This window comes from Oryctolagus cuniculus, chromosome 18 (genome assembly GCF_051225735.1).
Source record: "Oryctolagus cuniculus isolate XC-2025 breed Fujian yellow rabbit chromosome 18, ASM5122573v1, whole genome shotgun sequence".
NCBI lineage: Eukaryota > Metazoa > Chordata > Mammalia > Lagomorpha > Leporidae > Oryctolagus > Oryctolagus cuniculus.
In genome coordinates this window covers 73,201,965-73,218,249 of record NC_142884.1, presented here as the reverse complement: position 1 = coordinate 73,218,249, position 16,285 = coordinate 73,201,965, and the positions used below count along the sequence as shown (strand labels likewise).

General features: G+C 43.0%; 2 protein-coding genes across 7 annotated transcripts in view; both read left to right on the top strand.

Annotated features, from left to right (window-relative positions):
* Positions 1-16,285, top strand: part of CDYL2 (chromodomain Y like 2) — a 426,814-nt gene that overhangs the window by 22,328 nt on the left and 388,201 nt on the right. The gene's annotated exons all lie outside the window — the stretch shown is intronic.
* The window catches only part of CMC2 (C-X9-C motif containing 2), a 40,942-nt gene that overhangs the window by 22,345 nt on the left and 2,312 nt on the right, over positions 1-16,285 (top strand). For 5 of the 6 annotated variants that reach the window (XM_008257651.5, XM_089318822.1, XM_017342383.4 and 2 more), the window contains one exon: positions 13,473-13,544. The exons of the other annotated variant lie outside the window; for it this stretch is intronic. In XM_008257651.5, the coding sequence (XP_008255873.1) occupies positions 13,473-13,544 (72 nt within the window). The remainder of the gene's footprint in view (positions 1-13,472; positions 13,545-16,285) is intronic. 6 annotated transcript variants of the gene reach the window in all.

The window sequence follows — 16,285 nt, the reverse complement described above, 5'->3', positions numbered from 1 at the left end:
ACAGTACTGTCCCCAGTTTCTTTCGCTGTGTATCGCTACCCCCACACCTGCCTTAACCGTAACATCTGCTGCTTCAGCTCAGTGAGATCACTGTTCCTTTCTTGAGTTCTCTTTCCCTGCAGGTTTCCTGTGGTTTGTAAATGCCTTGATAGAAAGCTGTTTGTGAACTTAGGACTCACCTTGTTTTGTTTCCTCCACTTAGGTATCATAGGCCTGCACAGTCTGTTGTCCCGTGTCTGAGAATAGTTCCTCCATGTATTTGTCCTGTTTTCTAGTTGTTGGTGGGCAGGGGAAGGCGAGGCTGCTTATTTAGTTATTCCTGCATGGCCAGAGGCAGAAGATTCAAAGATGGATTTTTAGATTAATGGCACTAGGATAATTAAATAGCTATCTGGAAAAAGTTAAAATGATGCCTATACCTTATACCATACATGTGAATTAACTTGATTAACTTCGAATGGATCAGACATCCAAGTGTCAAAAATGAAGCCATACAAATAACTTAAGAAAACATTAGTAAATTCCTGTATAACTCATGTGTAGAGAAAGACTATCTAGCAAGGCAAAAGTGATCAGTTTGTTTTTTTGGACCATCTTCTGCTTTCTCAGGCTGTAGCAGAGAAGTTAAGTCGGAAGTGGAGCAGCTGGGACTCGAACCGGTGGCCATATGGGATACTGGCACTGCAGGTAGTGGTTTTACCCGCTTTGCCACAGTGCCAGCCCCAATTTGTTTTGTTTTTTTAAAGAATCACATACTTTTTGGAATAAAGGTTTTATTTTTTTAGGGGCTAGCGCTGTGGCCTAAGGGTAAAGCCGCCACCTACAGTGCCGACATCCCATATGGGCGCTGGTTCATATCTAGGCTGCTCCACTTCCAATTCAGCTCTCTGAGATGACCTGGGAAAGCAGTAGAAGACGGCCCAAATCCTTAGGCCCCAGTACCCATGTGGGAGACCTGGAAGAAGCTCCTGGCTCCTGGCTTCAGATCAGCTCAGCTCCGGCCATTGTGTTCAACTGGAGAATGAACCAGTGAATGGAAGACACCTCTCTCTCTTTCTCTGTCTCTCTCTTTCTGTCTCTGTCTCTCTCTGCCTCACTTTCTCTCTGTGTGTAACTCCGCCTTTCAAATAAATAAATATTCAAATAAATAAATAAATATTTATTTGAAAGGTGGAGTTAGAGAGAGCGAGAGACAGAGAAATCTTCTATTTGCTAGTTTACTCCCCAAATGACTGCAACAGATGGAGTTGGGCTGATCTGAAGCTAAGAGTCAGGAGCTTCTTCCAGGTCTCCCCTTTGGGTGCATGGGCCCAAGCACTTGGACCATCTTCTGTTGTATTCCCAGGTATATTAGCAGGGAGCTGGATTAGAAGTGGAGCAGCTGGGACTTGAACTGGCACCTGTATGGAATGCTGGCTTACAGGCAGAGGCTACACCACAGTGCCAGCCCCAAAAGTGATCAGTTTGATTGCATTAGAAATACAAAGGCATTTTTTAAACTGATAGACTGTGTCAGTAATATATAAGACAGTGTATTGAGATGATCGCCCTATGGATGATAAAGCTAGGCCCTTTAAAAGTTGAGCAGTAGAAGAGGTCAAAAATAAGAATGAGCAAAAGTGACAATTTACAAAGAAAAGATGGCCTTTAAGCACGTGAAAAAATGTTCTACCGCATTCAATAAAGAAATGCAAAGTAAATACACCGAAATATTATCCCTTATCCTCAGATTGACGAAACTAAACAGGATGAATTTACATTCTATTTTGTTCTAGGTTTATTTATTAATTTGAAAGGCAAAGTTACAGAGAGGCAGAGAGAGATCAATCTTCCATCTGCTGGTTCACTCTGCAAATGGCCACAACATCCGGAGCTGAGCTGATCTGAAGCTGGGAGCCAGAAGCTTCTTCTGGGTCTTCCACATGGGTGCAGGGGCCCAAGCACCTGAGCCATCTTCTACTGCTTTTCCTAGACCGCAGCAGAGAGCTAGATCTGAAGAGGAGGAGCTGGGACTAGAACTAGTGCCCACATGGGATGCTGGTGCCACAGGCAAGGGTTAGCCTGTACCAGTTCTAGTCCCAGTTGGGCCGGCCCCTTGAATATATATTCTGTTAGCAAAGCTGTGGGAGAGGGAACCCTGACTCAGACGTTCTCAGTGAGACTGCATATTGGCACAGCTTTCACAGAGGGAGAGTGGCAGTGTGTAGCAAAACTGCAGTGTATTTGCCTTTTGATCTGTAAGTCTCACTACTTGTGATTTGTCTTAGCATAACTCCCAAACAGTATGAAAATACATATGCACACAAGTCATTAATTGTAGCTTTGTTTGCAAATGTTTGATGTTGAAAACAACCTTTCCCAGCATGAAATGTTAAATAACCTATGGTACATCCACACAATACAGTTCTGGACAGTTGATTTTTAAGAACAGTTTTAGATTTATAGACAAATTGTGAAGGTGGTACACCCTTCCCATATACCCTACTCCTAGAGTCCCCTATCATTAACATCTTACATGAGTAAAGAGCATTTATTTCATCTAATGAACCAATACTAATACACTGTCATTAGTTAAAATGAATGGTTTGTTCAGCTTAGGTGTTTCTTCAATGTCCATCCTGTTAACAGGGTTCCATTCAGGATACCACCTGACACTTAGCTGTGCAGGGTCCTCTTGGATACTTACTCTGTTCTCTTCTTGAGATCCCTTTCCCTGCTGTGTGATTTGTAAATTGCTTCGATAGAAATCTGGCTGAACACAGGGCTCAGCTTCTTTGTTTGATTTTTGCAGACCTGGAGAGTGTTGAACCCTATGGGTCAGGTATTTGTAGAATGCCCCGCTATCTGAATTTGTCTCATGTGCTCTCTATTTGCCTAGCATAATGTGTTTTGGGGAGAGAGACCACAGAAGTAAAATACCACATTCAGTACCTCATATTAAGGCTAAGTACTGTCAACATGGCTTATCGTTGTTGGTACTGACCTTGGTCACCTGGCTGGGTTGGGAGGTGTGTCTATATTTGAAAGTTTTCTCTGTTTTGAAGTTAACCCATGGAATTCTGTGGGGACTTGTCTCTTTCTCGTTTGCTTACTTATATCAATGTGTTCTCATGCATGTTTGTTTCGTACTTTGGATTATAATCCTACACTTTGTTTTATTGCTTAAATTGTTCCAGTTTGGCTATTGGGAGTCTTGGTTGGCTCCTGTGTACAGCTCTTTTTTTTTTTTTTTAATTTGACAGATAAACAGAGAGACAGAGAAAGGTCTTGCTTCTGTTGGTTCACTCCCCACATGGCCGCCACGGCCGGCGCTGCACCAGTCCGAAGCCAGGAGCCAGGTGCTTCCTCCTGGTCTCCCATGCGGGTGCACTTGGGCCATCCTCCACTGCCCTCCTGGGCCACAGCAGAGAGCTGGACTGGAAGAGGAGCAAGGAGCAACCGGGACTAGAACCTGGCTGTGTACAGCTCTTTAAAGCAGAAAGTTTCTGTGGTCTGACAGGGAATAACTTTCAGGATACAGTTAGTGAAAAGAATGAAAATGCAAGAGTGTTTATAATGCTCTAGCTTCTGTGTTTTAAAAAACAGGAAAAGATAAGAAAAACCTACTTGTATTTCCTCAATTGTACAAAAGGAAGCAAGTTAAACAATAAATGAGCCACATTACTTTCTAATCAATGGGTAGGAGCAAGGGGAAGAGGAAGAAGGGAGTGACACTTTTCCCATTATATTTGTGTAGTGTTTACTGTTTGAATTTTGTTGATGTTTTCACATGTTAAAAAAAAGATGGGCCGGCACCGCGGCTCACTAGGCTAATCCTCCTCCTTGTGGCACCGGCACACCGGGTTCTAGTCCCCGTCGGGGCGTCAGATTCTGTCCCGGTTACCCCTCTTCCAGGCCAGCTCTCTGCTGTGGCCCGGGAGTGCAGTGGAGGATGGCCCAAGTCCTTGGGCCCTGCACCCGCATGGGGGACCAGGAGAAGCACCTGGCTCCTGCCTTCGGATCAGCGCGGTGCGCTGGCCGCAGTGCACCAGCCGCACGGCCATTGGAGGGTGAACCAATGGCAAAGGAAGACCTTTCTCTCTGTCTCTCTCTCATTGTCCACTCTGCCTGTCCAAAAAAAAGGAAAAAAAACTCAAAAATGGGCTATAAACAAAACCAAATGAACCTAACTCTATTTGTAGTGAGTTTTCTAATCATATTAAAAGAAAAAATGAACTAACGCAAGTAATTTGAACATAGGCCAAAGAGAAAAAGAGCTATTAGATTTTGGGTATGTAACGGCATGGATTAGCGATTTTTAATCTGGTTTCTGTGTATTACAGGGTTGAACAAACAAGAAATTTGTATTGTAGGTGATAGGTTTCTCACTGTTGTAAATATGAAAGAGGAAAGGCAAGTTTATTAGAATTTGAGGTGTCTTTGTGAACTCATGGTTTTTCATATTAAGATGTAGAGTCTGTGTGTGTTTGTGTTCAAAAAGTTCATGGAAAATATGTATTGAAAAATTGGCATGTACACAAAATTTTTACACAAAAAAACCTTTTAATTCCATTCAATTCCATTTTCAACAAACTTTTTGAATATGTGTATATGTATGTGTGTATGTCTGTTTTCTCCAGTAGTGATAATCATACCTATACCCAGACTTTGGCTTCTAAATACCAAACCATTCTCTGGTAAAGAGAAGTAGGGATCCTTGAAGAAAGAGTAGAATCTAGAGCTGGAGTTGGGAAAGAGTAAGAAACTAAAACATCTTGTAACAGAAATAAGACATTAAAGAATGATAGGGAGTCTCAAAAACTTGGGGGCTGGCTTAAGGGACTCCTGCTGGCCAAAAATGGGTCAGAACATCAAAGTAATGAGAATAACAGATTGAATCAAAATCTGTGTGTTCAAACTCATAAAAATACATAAGTGGACAAAATGGGAAATTTTTTTCAGAAAGCCAACTAATAAATTCAAAAAGGAATGTTGAAATTAGAAAGCCATTCATTATTTCATAACCATTGTGGCAATAATTCAATCAAGAATCATTAATACATCCTGATACTCATGGATGAAAAGTTCAAGGAATAATAGGATAATTGTATGCTCTCAAATTGTCTCTCTGTATTAATAATTACAGAGAAAACTAATCGCTGTAGAGTGGAGGATCTTGGCAGTCGCTCCTTGCCCAGGCAGTCGTAGTTAACACCAGTAAGGGGACAAGCTATCATGTGCCTCTTGCTGTGATACAATTGAGATTACGTCCATGATATTAAAATCAAATTGTCTGAATTATGTGAAGAAACCATGCAAACCCATATGAGGAAAATTCTGCAAAATGACTGACCTGTACTCTTAATATGTCAAGGTAATGAAAAAGAGACGAGCTTTTTCAGACCAAGACCAAAGATAGCTCAGTACAGTGATGATTCTGGATTGGACCATCGACCAGGAAAAAAACTGTTTTTCTCTTGCATAAAGATATTATTAAGCCAGCTGCTGAAATCTGAATAATCTTCTATTAGGTTAGATGTTATTCTTATATTAGATAACAGTAATATTAGTCTATTAGATTAGATGTTATTCTTATATTAATGTTAATTTCCTGATTTCAGTCACTGTATTGGAGATTTGTTTTAGTCCTGGCTTTTGTAGGAAAGCTGTTTATAGTCAAAGGAATGTAAATCTGCAACTTAATTGGTAGGTTCAGAAGAAAAACTTGGGTATGTATGTAAGAGAACCAGACAGATGTCAAGTGGTAACATTTGGGAATTCTTTATACTGCTTCTACACCATTCTGTAAGTTTGGGATTGACTAAGAAAGTTTTAAAATATGCTTCTACTTTATCAGCCCAGAAAATAGTTCAGGGACATCTTATTTATCCTGTGTCACCAAGAGATGTTTTACCTAAGTAATCTTTCTGAATATTTGTGCTTTTAAAGCATTGATTTTATCAGGAGGGCACAGCCTTTGATTTTGTTTGTAAACATTGTATTGAACCACACAGAAAAGAAAAGTGCACACATCTTAAATACCTGACATAATGAATTCTCACATTCACATACCCATTTTCCCAGCACCTTGGCTATGCAACATCATCACCTTGTGTTTTTTGCCAGTCACTGCCCTCTAAGGACAGCCAATGGCTATTATAACTCTTAACAGTAGAGTTTAAGGCTTTTTTTTTTTTTTTTAAACAAAAAGGATTTATTCATTTGAAAGTCAGAGTTACACAGATAGAGGAGAGGCAGGGAGAGAGAGAGAGGTCTTCCATCCGATGATGGTTCACTCCCCAATTGGCTGCAATGGCCGGCGCTGCACTGATCCAAAGCCAGGAGCCAGGAGCTTCTTCTGAGTCTCCCATGTGGGTGCAGGGTCCCAAGGACTTGGGCATCCTCCACTGCTCTCCCAGGCCACAGCAGAGAGCTGGATCGGAAGTGAAGCAGCTGGGTCCGGCATCCATATGGGATGCCAGTGCTTCAGGCCAGGGCATTAACCCATGGCACCACAGCGCTGTGGGTTGATTTTTTTTTTTTTCTTGAAAGGCAGAGAAACAGGGAGTGTGGGTAGAAGGGGGAGATTTTCAATTCACTGGTTCCCTCCCCAGATGGCCACAAAAGCCAGGGCTGAACTAGACCGAAGCCAGGAGCCAGAATTCCATCCTGGTCTGCTGTGTGGGTGGCAGGTGCCCAACTACCTGGACCATCTTTTGTTGTCTTCCTAGATGCTCTAGCAGGCAGCTGGATGGGATGCAGAGCAGCCAGGACTTGAACTGGCGCCCTGTTTCAGGACGCTGGTGGCACTTAACATGCTGCACCAGAATTCCGGCCCTGAGCGTTTAGTTTCACCTGATTTTGTGTTTGACACAAATGGAAATGTAGCATATGCACACGTCTGCAAAAATTTTTGATAAAATAGACTTTCAACCTATTTTCTTGAATTCTCTGAGCATGGTAAATAACACAAACTTAAAACCTCACTTGTTTAATGGATAAAGTAAATGGATTAAATTACCTTAGTTTGAATTTTTGTGTGATTCTGCTTTTAATCTTTTTTGTTGATTAGGTCGTCACTGTGAATGCCCCTCTTTGCTGGAATGCTGCCCTGCTCTCCGGCCCTCTTGAACTACATGACCACTTTACCTCCACATAGCTCCAGCTGGCTGTGCTTTGATTGTTCTTCTGTGGCCTTTGTAGCCAAGAGGCCAGCTCCGTAGCCATCAGTATCTATGTGCTACTTCTGATCTACTGGCCTAGTTTGCCTACATTTGTCAGAAAACCTCAGATTATCTAAGTTAGAATACAGAATTTAGAGCAGCTGTTTTTTTTAAAGCTATGGAAACTTGTTATGTATTTTTTTCTGTTTTATAAAGTAATACATATCATTGTAGATAGTATAAAAGCCTGGGCAAGTATAATACAAATAAAAAATACCTTTTATTCTGTCTCCCAGAGATCAGTTGAGTTTATACAGCATTTTTTAAAAAAATATTTTTAAGATTTATGTTACTTTTTTTGAAAGAGTTACAGAGAGGCAGAGACAGAGAGAGAGAGAGAGAGAGAGTCTTCTATCCGCTGGTTCACTCCCCAAATGGGTTCAATGGCCAGAGCTGAGCCGATCCGAAGCCAGGAGCTTCTCCTGGGTCTCCCACGTGGGTGCAGGGGCCCAAAGACTTGGGCCATCTTCTACTGCTTTCCCAGGCCATAGCAGAGAGTTGGATTGGAAGAGGAGCAGCCAGGACTACAACTGGCGCCCATATGGGATGCTGGCGCTTCAGGCCAGGGCGTTAACCCACTGCGCCACAGCACTGGCCCCTATGATGGGTCATCTTCCACTGCTTTCCCGGGCCAAAGCGGAGACTGGATAGGAGAGAAGCAACCAGGACTCAACCAGTGCCTACATGGATGCCGGCAGTGCAGGTGACGGCCCTTATTTATTTTGAGAGGTAGAGTTACAGAGAGAGCGAGAGACAGAGAGGTCTTCCATCTGCTGGTTGATTCCTTCAGTGGCCGCAGCAGCCGGAGCTGGACTGTTCCGAAGCCAGAGCCAGGAGCCAGAAGCTTCTTCTGGGTCTCCCACATAGGTGCAGGGATGCAAGCACTTGGGCTATCTTCCACTGCTTTTCCAGGCTATTGCAGAGAGCTGGATCAGAAAAGGAGCAGCCGGGACTCAAACCAGCGCCCATATGGGATGCTGGTGTTACAGGTGGAGGCTTTAGTCTACTGTACCACAGCACCAGCCCCCTCCAGCATTTTTTTTAATATTTTCACTTTTTCTTTTTTGTTAATTTTTTCTAAGATTATGTTTTTTTTTTCTTTTTACTTCCTTATTTATTTTATTTGAAAGTCAGAGTTACACAGAAAGAGGAAAGGCAGAGAGAGGTCTTCCATCTGATGGTTCACTCCCCAGTTGGCCACAATGGCTGGCGCTGGGCCAATCTGAAGCCAGGAGCCAGGAGCTTCTTCCAGGTCTCCCACACAGGTGCAGGGCCCCAAGGACTTGGGCCATCTTCTACTGCTTTCCCAGGCCATAGCAGAGAGCCGAATCGGAAGTGGAGCATCTGGGTCTCGAACTGGCACCCATATGGGAAGTGGGTGCTTCAGTCCAGGGTGTTAACCCGCTGTGCCCAGCGCTGGCCCCATATCTTCATTTTTTCCTTTGTCTTCTTCCTATTAGTAGCATTTTAAAATGCCCACATCTTTTCTGCCCTGAGAAAATTAATACATAAATCCCTTCCCATGTTCCCAGCCTTCTAAAATTGTTTGTTTGCCTTTCAGAGCAAACTGTTGAAAGATTACTTGTTTTCTCCTCTTTTCAAGTTTGGCTTCTACCTTTACTGGGGTCCTAAAATGGCCAGTGGGGACGGGAATTTGGCATACAGTTTAGATACCACTTGAGATGCCACTATTGCATATTGGAGTGTGTGGGTTCGAGTCCCAGCTCCGTTCGTGATTTTAGCTTCCTGCTATTGCACACCCTGCAAAGCAGCAGGTGTCCTGCTACCCCAGAATTTGGTTTCCAGGTCCTGGCTTTGGCCTGGTTCAGCTCTAATTGTGCAGGTATTTGGAGAGTTAACCAGCAGATGAGAGATCTCTGTGTGTGTTTCTCTCTCTGCCTCCCTCCCTCCCTGCCTTTAGTCTTTAAGATAACTAACATGACATCAGTCTGACGGTATTGTTGCTCCATTGAGTGGGCATTTTCAGTTGTTAGCTCACTTTTCTCCCAGGCAGTGTTTGATTCCTTCTCAAGACAGGATTCCACAAACTTCTCCTATAGCCTTCTTTTCCCTGGTTCTCCCCATGTTCCTTTGGCCACTCTTCAGCTTCCTTGGCAGGATCCTTTCTAAGCCTGTTTTTCAGGCTACACCTTCCTGGAAAAATTCGTTTGTTGCTACGGTGGTTTCCGTAATTCAGATCTCCTTATCTCTGGCTCAGGTTTCTGAGTTCCAAGTCTGTTTATCTCAATTACATAGTTCCACAAATAAACTCAACACGTCCAGGCTCAACTTCTGTCTATCATATCTTTGTATGAGAGAGAGAGAGAGAGAGAAGGAGGGGGAGAGAGAAAGGTCTCATCTGCTGGCTTACTTCCCAAATGCCTGGAGCAAGAACTTATTCCTGGGTTTCTGCTCAATCCAGGCCTTAAGCAGGAACCCAGCTACTTGAGCCATCACTGCTACCCTAGGGTCTCCAAAGTAGGAAGTTGGAGTCAGGCTCTGGAGGCCTGTGTTGAGCTGGTATCCAACCAGAGGCTACAATGTGGAATGCAGGCATCCTAACCAATAGGGCAAATTCCCACCATTATGTCTTTTTAAAAACCTCTTCTTTCTATTTTAGTGGATGAAATTTACTTGTGTGAGCCAGAGACCAGGGTCATCTTTAATTCCTGATGTGTGAGCACTCACCAAGGGCCCTCCTTTCTCTGTTCATCACTCTATTGCCAATGCCTCTAATGTAGTCCAAGCCAAGGGTATCCATCTCAGGCCACCTGTAAATGACTTCCATCTGGTTTCCTGACCATTTTGTCCTCTTTGTCCAAATCTACTCTCCACACTGCATCTAGAGTGATCTTTGAAAAGTAAGTTTAATCAATCATTGCTCCTCTTAAATGGCCTTCTTGGGCCTATAGAGAAAAAAAAATCTAGACTTATTTGTTTGAAAGGCAGAGTGACAAAGAGATATATCTTCTGTCCACTGGTTCACTTCCTGAGCCACTGCAACAGCTGAACTGGGGCAGGCTGAAAGCAGGAGTCAGAAACTCCATCTAGGTCTCCTACCAATGTGGCAGGAACCCAAGTACTTGGACCTTTATCTACTGCCTCCCAGATGCGTGAGCAGGAAGCTGGATTGGAAGTAGAGGCTGGACTGCATCCCAGGTACTCCTGTAAGGGACGTGGGTATTCCAAATGGTGGCTTAACATGCTGCGTACAACCCCCACCCCAGACAGAAATTTAAATTCCTTGCTTTGTGTTTCAAAGTCTTAACAAAACTGGTCCCATCAGAGCTCCTTAGCCTTCACCACTCTCCCACTACTCCCTCCCTGTTATTCCTGTGTGCTTTCCTACAGCCACCCTGGGGACATTGTTTCTCCCCTCTGTACTTGCTTTTTCCTTTGCAGAACCTAGAACATTTCTCACTGTTTCCACTTAGATTTGCTAAACCAGGCTGTACCTTTTCCTGAGGTTTTCCTCAGCCTGATTGGCCATTTCATCCCTCTTTCCTGGCGTGGCTTCTTTTGGCACAGTCGCTCCGTCTTTCACAGCGCCATGTCTGATACATTTCCTACTGCATGGCAGGTATTCTCACTCTTCTTGGTCTTGGGATTCCTTTACTCTCTTAAGCATTGTTAAGGACCCCAAAGAGCTTTTGTTTATGTTGGTGATACCTACTAATACTGGGTGAATTATAAATGAAAGCTGAGCAATTTTAAAAGTGAATCTATTTTAATTAATGTTGACATTTTTCGTAATTATTTTATTTCTCAAAATGGAAAAACAGTGAAAAGAATGGCCTAGCTTTTGCATCTTGGCAGTTGTCTCTTATGTCCAAATAAATAGAAGACAGCTGTGATCTCATAGCTGCCTCTCCTTTCAGTTGTGATATTACGCTTCAGGTAGCCTCTGGAAAAGTCTACTGGACTCATCCGAGAAGAAATTAAACTCAACGAATGAGGCCTTTGACTTAGTGGGAAAGTAGTTTTCACTGTGCGCATCCCCTGAAAAGGTCTTAGGAACCTGTAAGGGTCCTGATCTACACCACTGCTTTATGGCAGTGCCTTCACTAGTGTTTCCCCCGACTGTGCCGTGAGAGTAAGGCCCAGGTCCACCTTGCTCACGTTGCGTTGCTAGCAGCTGGGACAGTGTTCTCCAAGGGAAGGGCTCACTGGTATCCAGTGATCAGATGCTCAGCTGGTTTGGTTCCCTGGGCAGCAGGCGGTGGAAACTTCTGCCTAGTGTGCATAAGAGAATTTCAACCCACAGGCATTTCTTGTATCAGTTTGTTTCACTGGGGCACTTTGGGTTAAACATATTTTACATAATGGCACAAATGCATAAATTTTTTTTTTTTTTTTTTTTTTTTTTTTTTTTTTTTTTTTTTTTTTTTACAGGCAGAGTGGACAGTGAGAGAGAGAGAGAGAAAGGTCTTCCTTTTGCCGTTGGTTCACCCTCCAATGGCCGCCATGGCTGGCACGCTGCGGCCTGTGCACCGCACTGATCCGATGGCAGGAGCCAGGTACTTATCCTGGTCTCCCATGGGGTGCAGGGCCCAAGCACTTGGGCCATCCTCCACTGCACTCCCTGGCCACAGCAGAGAGCTGGCCTGGAAGAGGGGCAACCGGGACAGAATCTGACGCCCCGACCAGGACTAGAACCTGGTGTGCCAGCGCTGCTAGGCAGAGGATTAGCCTATTGAGCCGCGGCGTTGGCCATAATTCTTTTTTAAAGATTTATTTATTTACCTAAGAGGCATAGTTACAGAGAGAGAAAGGGAGAGGCAGAGACAGAGAAGTCTTCATCCACTGGTTCACTCTCCAAGTGGACACAACAGCTGGAGCTGAGCCAGTCCAGAGCCAGGAGCCAGGATCTTACTCTGTGTCTCCCATGTCAGTGCAGGGGCCCAAGCACCATCTACTGCTTCTTTCCCAAGCCATCAGCAGGGAGCTGGATCAAAAGTGGAACAGCCAGGACTCAAACCGGCGCCCATATGGGATGCCAGCAGCACAGGTGGATGCTTAACCTACTACACCACAGTGCTGGCCCCACAAAAGTGTAATTCTCATTTGAGATTCATTAATGTTGAGGATAAAGGAAATATTTAGTTTAGATATATGGGTGTGGGATTATATGGATAACAGTAAACTGTGAGATCCTGTCCTGCATCCTAAAAATCTAATTCTTCTGTTCTCTCTGCTCAACTAGGAGGAGTCAACATTGCATTGTCTCTGTTTTAAAAGAAGTAGTTTAGGAAAAATACATAAGAAACATTTATACTTGAAAAGGCCATTAGGTAAGAAATAGGAGATCTTTATCTTAAATGCATGTCAGGAAGACTAACCATTTATTTAATGTGAGCCTGAAAAATGCTTTTCTAAGGTAGCAGTAAAGTGCAAAAAAAAGAAATAGCACGAGGCATAGGTTACTGGTTATGTGTTTTGTGGTTTCCATGAAAGCCATAATTAGGAAGGAAAGGAAAAAGTATATCTATTAGAACTATGACTTCAGCATTTGTGGCATGTCATTATAGCAGATCACCATGCTCTCCTGCTTGCCCTTAAAAATCATGAAGGGCACATGCACTAATTATGTTCCCACTAAAATTCAGGTTCTAGCTTCTGGCTTCATCTTAACCTGCTTTAGAGCACTCATTCTTTTTGCTGTGATGGTAAGATAGTCATTGCACTTGGAATCGCTGGGAGACTTAGTTTTGTTTTTTCAACAAAGCTGACTTCAACTTCGGAAACAGATTTTCTGTATTGTGAGCTAGTGGCTTACATCTGTGGTCTGGACAGGCCGTCTGTTGGTAGCGCTGTGTGTCTGCTGATGCTTTGGGCGCAAATGAGAAAACAACTGTGGTACCAAGCATCTTATTAAACAACCTTGTTTATAGGATCAAGTTTTTGCTAGTGATATATGGGGCCACGTTGCAGATTGCTACAACTAGCCATAATAGCTTTTAACATGCTTCTTTCTGCTGTGTCTCTGTGACGTGTTAGTGGTTTAGTAAGCCTCTCTTTTTATCCAGGAAAAGGTGTTGATTTCTGTTTCTACCTATAGAGCATTTAATCCTCAGTTTTAGGAAGGACCAGAATAAGGCTGTTTATTTTTATGTTTTGATTTTATTTTTATGTTATGATTTAACTGTTATTTGCTTACTAACAAAGTGCCACAGTGAACTCATTCTCATAGGAATAGGTACTTAAATTCTGTGTGCCAGGGGTGTTGGCATATTTTGGGATGAAATATTTTACCCTTTTTCTTCCTTCTAGCACAACATTCTGAAATTTTTTGGTCATTGCAACGATCTTGATCGGGAAATGAGAAAATGTTTGAAGAATGAGGTAAGAAAAATGTTGAAGGATGGAAATAGCTGAACAAAACATTTTTGAATGTTACATATATTGTTGCCATTATTAAAAATCTACTCTCCCACAATTTTAGTATAACAGAGAATTGACACCTCCCCTCTCATCTGTCTCTACCTCTATCTTCATCTCCATCTAATCTCCCTCTAAAACCAAGAGGAATTAAAGCTTTTTCTGGGGACAGTTTGAGAACATCACTGTTCTTTTGCTGTGTACTCAAATGATGAAAACTTCCTTGTTATAGTCATGGTAACTCATCCTGATGAACTTTAAGCTTTGGAAAATTGAATCTCTGGTCAGCAGATGTATGTGAATGAGTTGCTAGCTCATTAGCAGGTGACAATCTCTCTGGGCCTCAGTTTCCTTATATAAAATAGGGAGGCTAGACTTAGGCTCTTCCCAGCTTTCATGGTGTAAATGTGGTTGTGGTTTAATAGTTTAAATTTGCTGTGTGCACTTGGTAGGGATTTAGTTTGATTTGTTTGGGAAGACTGTCAGCTCCTGAATATGGCTGTAGGCTATGGCTTAGACTCAGGCAAATGGCCAGGTGCCTGGTTCTTTTTTTCCAGGTACTGCTAACCAAGCAGAATGCATATTAAACTTTTGAAAGGAAATGTAATTTCATTTCTCTTTCTTTGCATCAGTTTATTCTGTGTCCAGAGCCTTTTAAAAATATGTGAAGACCAAGAAGAGAGAAAAACACTTAGAATATATCATGTCTAAAAGGCTGAATTCCATTTTTCTTCTTCTGCATTTTGGATTTTTTTTTTTTGTTAGTCTTGGATTGAAAGGCTTAAGTATGGAATTTGATGTTGTCCAAAATCTTCCTATATTTTGTGTGTTTTCCACTGTGAGGCTTTCTTTTTCTCCCTGGAATCCCTTTCCAGTGTGATGCTTATCTTTACTGTTTGAAGGACTCTGGAGTTCTGTGAAATGTGTGCCTGCATTAGTATGATTTTTGGAAACAGTTTTTCTTCACATATGAAGACTAGAAACTAAACCCAGGGCCGTGTTCCTGTTAGTAAGGAAAGTAAGCTTATGACAAAATAAAACCCATACTGTTTTATTTGATATAGCTGTTTGTTTATTGGTTTGCCACATGCTTTTGGTTGTATAAGATAGCTTTTCTCCTATATTGACATTTTTTCCCTCATATAGTTCAGTAATTTTGCTATTGCTTTGGTGATTAGATCTTCGTAGGAGATTTTCTCTCTAGCTGGTCCCGAGCTCCGTTAGTGACTATTTGGTACAATGTTGTAGATATTTTAATTTTGTCTGAGTTTGTTTTTGTTTTCATACAGATTTGCTTGTTTTCTCCATGACTTATTTTCTAGGTCCTCTTTGTAGTTTTTTTATTGCTTCATTATCTCTTTCATAAATTTTTCTTTTCTTTTCTATTATTTGAGAGGTAGATTTACAGACAGTGAGAGGGAGAGACAGAGGGAAACGTTTTCCATCCACTGGTTCACTCCCTAAATGGCCACAATGGCCGGAGCTGAGCTGAACTGAAGCCAGAAGCCAGGAGCTTCTTCCAGGTCTCCACATGGGTGCAGGGGCCCAAGGACTTGGGGCATCTTCTACTGCTTTCCCAGGCCATAGCAGAGAGCTGGATTGGAAGAGGAGCAGCTGGGACTTGAACCAGTGTCCTTATGGGATGCTGGCTATGCAGGCAGGGGATTAACCTACTGTACCACGGCGCCAGCCTCCATGAATGTTTTTCTTTCTGTTCTTTCACTCTAATCCTCTGAGCCTGTGCTCATTTATTTCCCTTCCACTCCTAAATACTTGATTCAGAAATTTTCCTTCTGCTCCCTCCTTCCTTTCTCATCAGAATCCTTCATTCCATGAGGGTTTGGCCACTTTTTTCCAAGCCTCTCTGTGAGCCATATCCCTTCTTTTTTTCTTCATATTGAAATAATCATTAGTATTACTTCTGCAGCATCCTTGTTTTTGTCCTCTTAGTTGGTTTGTTTTTTGGTTAGTTGACTTTCCATTCCATCTGTATTGTTGGGTGGCGTTTTGTCAGTAACTTTATGTTCAGCCTTTTTTTTTCTTTTAAAATTCCGGGACCTTCGTGAATTCCTTTGGAGATGGCTTCACATATATTTTGTTGGCCTGCTGTAAAGTATTATCTTCAGAAAACTTACCTTTATGATCCTCCTCCCAGCCTGATTGCCGGGGGCCATCCAGGATAAGTGATTAAAGATAGAGCCCTGATGGTCTCATGTGTCTCTCCGTGTTCTAGGGTAGTGTTTTGGGTCTATTCGTGCCAACACTCTTTTTTTTTTTTTTTTTTTTAAATTATTTTTGACAGGCAGAGTGGACAGTGAGAGAGAGAGACAGAGAGAGAAAGGTCTTCCTTTGCCGTTGGTTCACCCTCCAATGGCCGCCGCTGCAGCCGGCACACCGCGCTGATCCGATGGCAGGAGCCAGGAGCCAGGTGCTTCTCCTGGTCTCCCATGGGGTGCAGGGCCCAAGCACCTGGGCCATCCTCCACTGCACTCCCTGGCCATAGCAGAGAGCTGGCCTGGAAGAGGGGCAACCGGGACAGAATCCGGCGCCCCGACCGGGACTAGAACCCGGTGTGCCGGCGCCGCAAGGTGGAGGATTAGCCTATTGAGCCACGGCGCCGGCCCGTGCCAACACTCTTAGGAGGAAATTTAATGTATGACAGATACTAAGAATGATTTGAGTTGAAGGGACATGATGACTCATCT